This window comes from Pteropus vampyrus, unplaced genomic scaffold (assembly GCF_000151845.1).
Source record: "Pteropus vampyrus isolate Shadow unplaced genomic scaffold, Pvam_2.0 Scaffold593, whole genome shotgun sequence".
NCBI lineage: Eukaryota > Metazoa > Chordata > Mammalia > Chiroptera > Pteropodidae > Pteropus > Pteropus vampyrus.
The window spans coordinates 49,854-60,424 of record NW_011889374.1 but is presented as its reverse complement, the minus strand read 5'-3'; the positions used below and the strand labels follow the sequence as shown (position 1 = coordinate 60,424).

At 50.7% G+C, this 10,571-nt stretch overlaps 1 protein-coding gene across 1 annotated transcript in view; it reads right to left on the bottom strand.

The window, feature by feature from the left end:
• Positions 1 to 3,216: 3,216 nt before the first annotated feature.
• The window catches only part of LOC105308579 (myeloid cell surface antigen CD33), a 35,136-nt gene continuing 27,781 nt past the window's right edge, over positions 3,217 to 10,571 (bottom strand). Inside the window, exons 5-8 of the mRNA XM_023525668.1 lie at positions 10,415 to 10,564; positions 10,169 to 10,274; positions 8,920 to 9,055; positions 3,217 to 3,243 (exon numbers count right to left, since the gene is read on the bottom strand). Coding sequence (XP_023381436.1) covers positions 3,217 to 3,243; positions 8,920 to 9,055; positions 10,169 to 10,274; positions 10,415 to 10,564 — 419 coding nt within the window. The remainder of the gene's footprint in view (positions 3,244 to 8,919; positions 9,056 to 10,168; positions 10,275 to 10,414; positions 10,565 to 10,571) is intronic.

Below are 10,571 nucleotides of genomic sequence, written 5' to 3'. Positions count from 1 at the left end.
GAAGAGGAGTTGCTGGAGCCATCTGTGTTGAAGGACACGGTAGGCCCTTTCCAGGACAGGAAGAGGACTTTGGTTTCTATGCAGGGGCCTCTGATAGTACAGGTCAAGGTCACAGGCTTCCCAGCCACGAGGCTCTCTGGGATGTACAGCTCTGGTTTCTGGGTCAGATCTGAAGGAGGGAGAGGGATTGGATCCAAATTTGGGGACATGGACACTTCACTGGACTGTGTTTCCAGGTTACGAAGTGCGTTCCCACTCATTAGCTCATTTGGTACCCCTCCTCTACTCATCCAACCACACGGACTCTGGATTGCTACTGTTGGGTGGCTCTTCACAAGCATATTTCCCTTCTCTGAATGGAAGGGGCATAGCCCATTATCTAGGTGAGTCAACTGAGAATGGTCTTAAGGTGGCAGAACTTGAACGAACCTGAACCCTGGTGAGTGACTTTCCTAAGGACGTACGTGGCCTCTGATCCCTTTTCTGTGCCCCAGACTACATTTCCTAGGGCCAGCTCTTATTCTGCCTCCTCCCTCCCAATCCAGCTCTCTCCGTTGGCTCCGTTCCTTCCCCGCTGATCTGGGATCATTTACGCCTCCATCTCTTCCTGGCTTGATGCTGCTGCTAGGCACGTCCTTTCCTCTCTTTTTGCCATTTCTAGGCAGAAAAATAAAGTTATCAATTGTACCCGTCTCTTTGTATTATTGTTGTGAAAACGGAATCACTAAGCTTTGTAAAGCCCAGCGCCCAGCGTGGTAAAACTACACAATGATCAGAATCCCTTCTGGAGTTCCTTCTTTCCAAACTACCCACTGCATGAGACTGAATGTCACCTGACATGGAGAGTGTGATATTCTTCAGTAAAGCACTCTTTTGTTTTCCTGGATCTGCATAGGATAAGTATGTCATGTTGTCCTTTTTGAGTACATTGTGGATCAGCAGGGTACAGTCTGGTTCTTCAAGATTCCAAACAATGTGGAATCTTCCATCTGTGTCGTCATCTCTGGTAACACTGGGCTGGTTTGTAGCTATAGGGAAGCTGATATTTTCATTGAGCCAGTAGCCCGTGATCATGGAATTACTTGGGGAGTCTTTGGAAAATTCTAATTTGCAGGGGACTGTAGTGCACAGGCCCTCTTCCACAGGTATCTTCGTGACTTCCATCAAAACATGAGAAAGCAACCCTGTGGTAGAGGATTCAAGATGAGAAACAGACTCGCCTCCCGTCCCCCAGTATCTCAATGGTGCATTAAAGGATTAACCTTACCCTAGAAAGGTCTGGCCATTTCCCAGCTCCTGGTAGGGAACTTCTAAGCCCTTCTAAGGAATGTCCTGCCTGATAAGAGTGTTTTGGTTTACCTGAGGCCTGAGGCCACACAGTATCAGCTTGACCCACGGAAGGGCTGTAGACTAAGGTCAGTCATGGGGGTGGCCAGCCATGCCTACAGGACCAGATTCCCAATAAAAACCCTGGACACTCTCCTGGCTTGGAGTTTCTGTGACTGGTAAGATTGTGAGTGTTGCCACACATTGTTGCTGGGAGAAGCAGGCACTGTCCACACAACTCCTCTGGGAGACACAGCTGGAAGCTCAGGCCTGGTCTCTCCTAGACCCTGCCTTATATGTGCCTCTTCCCTCTGCTGATTTTAATCTCTATTCTTTTGCTATAATGAACCACAACTATGAATATAGCAGTTCTGCTGAGTTCTGTGAGTCTTTTTTTGTAAATCGTGGAACATGAGGGTGGTCTTGGGGACTCCTAAACTGCACCAAGCGAATCCAGTCTGCTGAGTTTTTTGTTGTCCTTGTTGTTGGTAGTAACTGCATCTGGGGGCACTGGCCATGTTACATCATCTCTGAATCTCGGTTTCTCATTCAGAAGAGTACAATAATACCAGAGCCACGGTGTGGTGAGAATCAAAGATATTAGTTGCAGGTTGTAACTTAGCTGTTGGCGCTTACTGAGCAATTACTCCTTCTCTATTTCCTAGGTGACAACTCTCCCAAGTACGAAACGGACGTACTGGTGAACTTCTTGGTTCCCGAGGCCACTTCTAGTAATATACCACCTGAGCAAGTGTTTACAGATTTCCAAACACCTTCACAGAAATCAGATTAAGCCATTCTTACGATGGTTTTATTACTACTCTCCTAGATAGATGGGGAAACTGAGGTTCAGAGAGATTAAGGGTCCTGTCTCATGTGATAGAGAAAGGAGTCAGGGCATCTGGCCTGGCCCTCAGCTTTCCACACGTAAGGTCTGATACTCCACAACATCTCATCCGTGGATCTCATCACACGTGGTTCTGGGCCTCCATGCTGTTTGTTTCCTAAGATGTTACTTAACGACACCGCCCGCACAGGATGTTGAGGGAGCAGATGTGGATACATTTATGGTTTAGGTTTTAGAGTGGCAGGGGCGTAGCATTAAAATGGAACCAGGAGGCAGAAGAGTCGGATATGCCCCTAGAAGAATTTCAAGTGGCTTTGGGCAAGGTGCTTAATCTCCCAAAGCTTGCTTTCCCGTCTGTGAAATCTGAATAATAATTCCTGAGGTGGCTGTTGGGTAGATGGAACGGGTCACAACGCCAGTCGCAGAATGCATGCCTGGAACTTGTCTATTACTGATTATTTATCAAGTACCTAAGTCTTTAGGTCCTCACCATTTTACCTTACCGCAGGCCTTGCCCATCTTCCGCCCCTACTGGCACCCCTCACAGCCCATTCTTGGCTTCCTCGGGTACCTTCCACCCTGCCTCCCGTGCCACTTACCCAACCACAACACTGGGAGTGACATCGGTGCCAAGAGGACGTCAAGGACAGGAGAGGACCAGGGCCTATGCTGCTGCCGACTCTGACCTCAGATCTGTACGTCCTAGAGGGAAGGATCTGGAATGAGTAAGGACAGGGGTGGCAGTAAGAGACACGGGGTGGGGGCAGAAATCAACTCGCTGCTAACTGGGGGCTACTGTCTCTTCCATCGCCCTTAAAGTTTGTTATCTTCTGAAGTAGGAGCTTCAAGAACAGAGGAGCATCCCCATGACTCTCCGTGGACCCCCGAATCCATGTCTGCTTCCTTCTCTCTCCTAATGGTCTTCACTCGGCCCCTTTCTCCTTTAAAGGGCCTCAAGTGCCAGACTGAGGAGCTCGGGCTCTCTTCCACATCAGTGGAAAGTCAGAGGGATCACGGGAAGGCACGAAACCAAGGGGAGCGGTTTAGGCATTACACGGGTCCTTCTGAGTCTGCACCAAGGAGGACGCAAGAGTTCAGAAGCTGACATGGTCTCAGAGGGCACAGTGGATGGAGAAGATGGGCTAGCTCTAAGAGATCTTTGAGTGATAAGCCATTTCTATGACGGCATAAATTCCAAATTCCCTTATCTTGCATTCGAAGCTTTCCGTGATTTTGCCCACACTGGCCCTATGTCCACCACCTCCCCCTTCCCTACACCTCTGCAATTATTTGCACGCGACAGAGAGAAAGGTACTCTGCTCGCACGCACTCCATATATTCCTCCCTCTGCACGTCTACTTGGGCCACTCCCCTTTTTGTAGCATCCTTCTGCCTCTCTCTCCTCCGCCCACATTCGAATCCTATCACTCCATCCAAGTCCAGGTCAAACGGAACGTCCCTCTGGTAAAAGTTGGAAAGCCTCCTTCCTTAGACTCCCCTTCAGCACTCCTATCTGCCTATACCTTTTATGACAATGTCTCAGACTGACCCCGAGAGTTGCCTACATGATATGCACCCTCCTGTGTCTCCTCCTTATTTCAAATTGGTTCGGGTAATTGAGTCCCCGGTTTTTGAAAAAGCAACCCTCTATTTCTCTGGCTTTTTATATTTAGGGGTGGCCATGTGACAGTCCGGGCCACTGAGCCAAGTACAAGATAAATGCTATTAAATTGTTATCGGCAAACAAAAGCCCACTCAGCCTTTACGCCATCGCAATTGAGCTCTGAAGGTCTTCCCCCACCCCCAACTTTGGTATATAATACTAGCTAATAAAATTCCCCAGCCTAATCTAAAAAATTTTTTATAATAAACAATTCTCAGAAAGTATTGAAGATATTCTCTTTCCCTGCAGCTGTAAATCAGAATATATTGTTCTGTGTTTTAAAAGGGCTCAAGGAACTGATTTGATCTTGTGCAAAACTGAGAATGTTTATAAGAATATAATTTATCTTCTCCTCTGCAATAGTTTTTTTTACGAATATTCATGACTGACTTGTTCCACTCTGTTGATACTAATTCTCCCTAAAAGGAACAAACAAACAAACAAAAAGCTTAAACAACGTGGCCTTAAGAGACTCCAAAGATGTTAGAAATACACGTCGTATGAGAATGGTATTCAAATAAAACGGAATTGCGACCGGTTGTATTACTTGATAATTTCTTGCTCTAGTAACAATAACATTGTAAGTGACAACTCTGTTTTCCTAAATTGTAAGCCTATCCGTGGGACTGCACCCTTCTCTTTCCCCACGTGTATGATCTGGGGACCTTGGACTCCGCGAGACTTATTATTAGGCAAATATTTTGAGACTTGTCTGTTTCAAACACCAAACGGATAAGGCTACGTGCTGGGAATTCTGCTTTTCTGATACTGGCGATACTACTCGACGAGTCTCTTTGTCACCGTCTTCTCCTCCTTCTTCCACTCCCCTGGACTATGGATGTCACTGGAAGAGGAGCAGCCATCTGTCAAACATGGGATAACCATGCGCGCTGTCCCCCTGTGATTTCCCTCCCGTGTAACGCGAGAGGGTTTTATTGCCCGGGATGTGACGGTCCTTCAGACTTCACGACTCCGCGCTCTTCCCTTCTCCAGGCTGCGCCACGTTTATGGGTTGTCTCCACGGCAACCTCTTCCCGCTCCCCCTAACTGCTCAGTTCCCTTCCCCGGGTCGCCTCCTCCTTTGGGGTTCAGGTTCCAAGAGTTCCAGCTTGGACCTTTCTCGACACGTCTCCATCTGGCTACTTCCTTGAAAGCTGAACGTCGCCCTGGACTTTTGCCGAGCGCAGCAAGGGGCTGACTGTCTGACTCACTCCGTGCTCCGGGACACCGACTGGAGAACTCGCTTTCCCGGGGACGAGCTGCTGCGCTGGTGCCACGCCCCACCGTGAGCCCGACGACTCGGCGACGCGCGGGGAAACTGCACGCGCCCACCAACGGACTCCGTGGCCACTGACGGGGGCGGAGGCGGCTAACCGATCAGCCGTCTTACAACCAGCTCCTTAGGAGGCCTGGGAACCCCCGAGCTTCACCCACATCCCAACCGCGGGAGGTCACGTGCGGAAACCCACTCCGGAGAAAGCCCGCGCGCCACTGGGCACGTGCGCCCCACTGGGCACGCGCGCGTCCACCCAGAGCCAGTCAGGACCCGAGGATGCCCGTGGGAGCTGGGGGGGCGGTGCAGGGCAGCGGAGGAGAGCCCCGGGGGCCTCTGGTGCCTGAGCCGCCCTGGAGCAACGGCCACCACTGGGCATCCTGGACTCTAACGGGGGCGCCCACCCCTCCCCCTCGACAAGCCCTCCAGAGAATAGTCTGTCTTGAGCAGGTGGTTCTAGAGCTTGAGACTCCAAGGTAATCAACCATTAAGCAACACTCCTTTCTCAACCCGGTACTTGTGGGGGAGCAGGGGACAGCCTGGTTGGAAGCCATTGATCAAGGAACGAAATGCCAGGTGCACGAGCCTCAGGGCCAATCAGAAGGCACCTCGGTACCCCCTTGTTTCCTGTCCTGAGACCAAGGCCCCCATCGCGAACAAAACAAGACACACGAGGAAGACCCAGCTCTCCATTTTCATGCCAACCCCTTCCTGACCTGTTCCCAGCCCGGTCCCAATCTTTTTCTCGTTCTCTTCTCCTTCCCCAAACCCACCACCCTCCCTCTCCCCATCCTTGCCCACCTCTCCCTGGTAGAGGATTTGTTTCTTTGATAGAAGCAAACCCCAGTCCTATGAGAGACACTTCTATCCCCGACTCAAAACCTCTGTGCACAAGATTCTGATGAAGAAGAGCCCACTTTCCAAGATTACAAAGCACAGGGAGAAATAACCCACCACGAGTGAGGATGAAAGTTCAGCTTCTCCCCAGAGCCCTTGGGGCCCCGAAAGGTCTGTCTCCTTGGGAGCCCACTCCTTAGTCCGCCCCACTCGCCCCGCCTCTCTGGGCTCTTGAACTCACCAAACCTCTCCATCTCAGAGATAAGAGTCTGCAGTTTCCTGGCTGGCTCCTCAAATTTCTTTAGGTCTCAGCACAAATGTCCTTTTCTCAAAAAGTCTGTCTTTCTAGTCCAAACCAGGTTCCTCCCCTGGTCCCTTTTTCTTCCTGGCGCTTGACATTTTAAGCGATAATTTTGTGTTGATTTCTTCCTTGTCTGTGTACCTGTGTAGACCACAAGCTCCACAGAGGCAGTGGCAGTGCCTGGCCTGTCTGCTCTATTATCCGGCACAAGGTAGATCCTCCTCTTTCTGTGAAATGTGTGAACCTGCACACATAAACATCTACCCTGAGTACAAGATGACCTATCACTGGTATTGAATGGAGAACCACTGGATTTACCCACAAATAACGCCCCAGGGAAGAGACGACCCTTTTTCCAAGTGCTGAAAAATCACCAGCATCCGGCTCCGGAAAGGAGGCCGTCATCCATTCCGAGGGAAACAATACACAACCATGGTCCATTCTCAGGCCAGAATCCCATTCTCATTCCTTGTACGCCTACTTTTCAGCCTGGCCAAGAAATATTCCGATAACTTCCTAACTCGGCTCTTTGCCTCCAGGCTTACCGCTTCCAAATACATCTTACAATAGCTATTCCTAGAATGATCTTTCACTATGTATCTGGTCACTCCACTTCTTTGCCTCAAAGCTTCCAGCAGCTTATAATCCACCCACCCATCCATCCATCCATCCATCCAATTATTCAACAAACATTTTTGAAAGCTTTTTATATTTTAGGCACCATTCTAAGTGCTGGTGATACATGTAGAAAAAAAAAATACAGACAAGATCCTTGTTCTCATGGAACTTACATTTTAAGGGAGTCGGGATACGGTTCTACCGGATAAAGCTCCAGTGCCTCATCTTAGCATTCAGGGCTCACCTTTGTCTTTTCTTCACCTACATCTCTGGCCACCATCTCTCACTCGTTCTCCACCCGGGTACACCTCAGGTGCGGATACTAAAGTTCAAAGCGTGCGTGTGGGAGGGGAAGAGAAGGCAAGCAGTCTTACCTGATGCACGTAACCACTAAGCATCAAAGTTGGAATTCAATCCATTTGTGATGCCAGTTCCTGGGCACACAGCAGGGGGTCAAGAGCTACTTATTGGTGGACCTATTTCATAGTCTCAACTTTATTTTTCCTTTGTTTGACACCATCCCAGGGCGGGTGTATTTCTTCTGATTAACCCAAACAACAGATCATAGTTTGCTTTCAAAGGTTCTAAGATCAAGTCCAAGAGTAACCATATTCAACGAAGAATCAGTGTGAAGGGCGGGTTGGGGTGCTTGAGAGGGCTTTGTGAGCTGAGGAGACTCAAGGGCTCTAAGTCTGTCACAGACTCCTAGTTTCTGGGGTCTCTAAGCATCCTGTGAAGTTCTGTATTTCCAGGGATAACGCAGCTCCAGGTGCGACTGTTGCCTTTACAGGCTTTGTCAGCTCCAGTTTATCTTGCTCTTCCTGGAACTTTAGGGTAATGGGTTCTGCAGGGCAGAGCAAAGGAAGGAGGATGTTGTAACAGGTTTAAAGGTGAGGTATCCAAATCTGAAAAGCACAGGATTCTGTCCTTTCCATCGAGCTGAATGAAAGCAATGGCTTCACCTTTTCTTGCGATCTCCTGGTTGGGGTCTGCAACTCTTTCTCCCACTGGTCCTCCCTGTGTGTTCCCAGCACCAGGAACCACCCGACTGTTCCCCAGACTCCCCAGGGAAGTTCTGCCTGCTTCTGCAAGTAGGTTCAGTCCCTCCCTCCTCTGGGCAACCAGAACTCCCCACCAGCCCTGTTACTGCGAGGGTACCTTCCCCACCAGCCTGGCTGCTCTGTGAGGGTAGGATCTGAGATCTCAGCATTGAGCACATGGATATTAGGACATATTCGTGGAATATAACAGGTGCATGGTTTATCCACAAAGGGACACCAGCTTTAAGAGCGAGGTATAAAGACAGCAGCAGGGCACTTCTGGTCCTAGAGAACTGTCAGTGGTGAACAGCAGTGAGGCCCGGCATCCTCAGGTACTGTCCCTTCCACACCCTGCTGAGGAGATGGGGTGGAGGGTAAATAAAGGGGTAACCTGGGCTGAGTCTGGAACCCCAGCACTTCGGATTGATGTGGGCCTGTGGTACCTACAGACTGTGCCGACCCACAGCCTGCCAAACACTCAGAGACCAAACCCTGCGATTTCTACTCTGGTGCTCTAACCACTGTTAGAGGTTCTCCCGACTCTTCTCAGTGGGGACTCATCGTGTGTGTGCTTATGTGCACTACTGATTCTAATCACTCTTTGTTTCTCTCGATTTTCATCCTTTCCCACCCTGGGCTTTAGGTTCATCATCTATAACAGGGGTCTTGAACCCTGGTACCGGTCCGTGGCCCGTTAGGAACCAGGTTGCATAGCAGGAGGCAGGCAAGCGAAGCTCTGTCTGTGTTTACAGCTACTCCCCAGCCCAGCATCGCCGCCTCAGCTCCGCCTCAGCTCCTCAGGCATTGGATTCTCATAGGAGCACCGGTCCCTGGTGCCACAAAGGTTGGGGACTGCTGCTCTATAAGGTGACCTTCAAGCATGTTCTGGCATTCTAGACACCCTAGGATTGAGGATGGCAACTCCTTTAAACAGTGTGTGTGCCTCTCCTCGTGAGGCTTGGTATCTTTATCTTGACAGACTATATTCCAGACACAATGGGTACCCACCAATACCTGGCTCTCAGAAGATGGGGTGACTATAGGCTTCTCCGGAGACATCTCGGATTCTTGGCCTTCTTTGACTTCGGGGCCCCTTTCCACTTTGATCGTTGCAATTTTCTTTGCCTGCTTCATTCTGATAAATTTCACTCTAAGGAAATGACCCTCCAGATCAGTTCTGGCTCTCCAATCCCCCAGCACCCCCAAGTGGGCTCTGGCTCAATCAGAACTTCTGCTTTAGAGCCTCGGTGACACTGCCAGCTTGCTGTGTTATCGAGGGTGAGCCACACGACTCTCTGGGAACCGGTTTCATATTCTGTACAATGGAGACACCTTGCTTCCTTATCAAGCTGTGGGATTCGGATGAGGCCGGCTATGAAAGGGCTTTGCAAACTGTAAAGGATTCTGTTGGACTTTGAGTCCAATTGAAGACTCTGCTTTGAAAATAGCTCCCCAACTGGCCCTGCCACCTGCTCCTCTTCTTTTTGACCCCTGATAAGCCAGTCACTCCCAAGCCCCGTGTTCTGACCACCTCTCATCACTTGCCCCGTCTCAGGCCTGGTGCAGGCCCCAGGCCACCTGGACCTCCCTCTCTGGCCCGCGTTCCACGCCAAGTTCACGCTTTCCTTCTCAGCTTGGCACACTTCCATGGCTCCCAACTGAGGATTAAGCCTGAGACATCTGGACTGGCCAAAGGCTCCCCTGCCTGACCGCCTCTCTGCCCTGACCTCTGGCAACTCTGCCTTTCTCACTCTAGGCTTCTAGCCAGTAGGTTTAGCCAAGTTTCGAGAGTCTTTATGAACCGATACCAAGGACGTTTTTCACCTTTGCTTTTAGCCATTATTGGTTATTCTCAGTGCTACTGGCACGGCAAAAAGACACTGGAAATTCCTCAAACGTGTCCCTGGGGTCTGCATAGGCTACTTCCCACCAAATAAACGTGTGCTCAGCCCCCAGGTTCATTTAAGACTGTACTCTGGGGATTCTGCTGCCTTCTCCAGCGCTGCCATGTCTTCCTTTGCTTTCTCCCTTATGAAATTTTCTGAAAGCTCCTGTCCCTTGGGCGTATTTGTGGCTCAGTACAGTCCTGATGGCTCTGGACTGTGGTGACCCTGTCTGCCGCCTCTTTCCCTTGCTAGACCCTGAGCTCCTCAGGGCAGTGGTCCTGTCTCTGTGCCCATCCCGTACCGGTACCACAGCCAGGGCCTGCCGAGTGGCAGGCTCTGGGAGGGGCTGACGGCTGAATTTTGACCCCGGTACTCACATGAATGGGATGAGGCAGAGGAAGAGCAGGGTAGCTGCAATGGCGCCGTAGACAAAGCCCCGGACGAGCCCTCTGATGAATGCCTGCTTGTCCCAAGAACCCTTACCTGGAAGTAGAGGGCATACAAGCAAAGCTCCCTCCTCCTTCCTGGGGATTGGAGCTGGAGCTCTGCTCCCTCCCCCGGCCCCAGAGCCTGCCCCCATCTCGCTCTTCTTCATCCAGGCGCTGGGCCCCCTCCATCCTCACTTGACATCAGCGTGATGCTCAGCATGTGGTTCCCGTGGTAGTTCTTCCCCTCACAGAGGAGATGCGTGCCCATTTCCGGCTGCTTGGTCAGGCTGATGGTGCTGTTGGCCCAGGGGCCAAGGATGGTGGAAGTCACTTGGCGACTGTCATCTGGGCC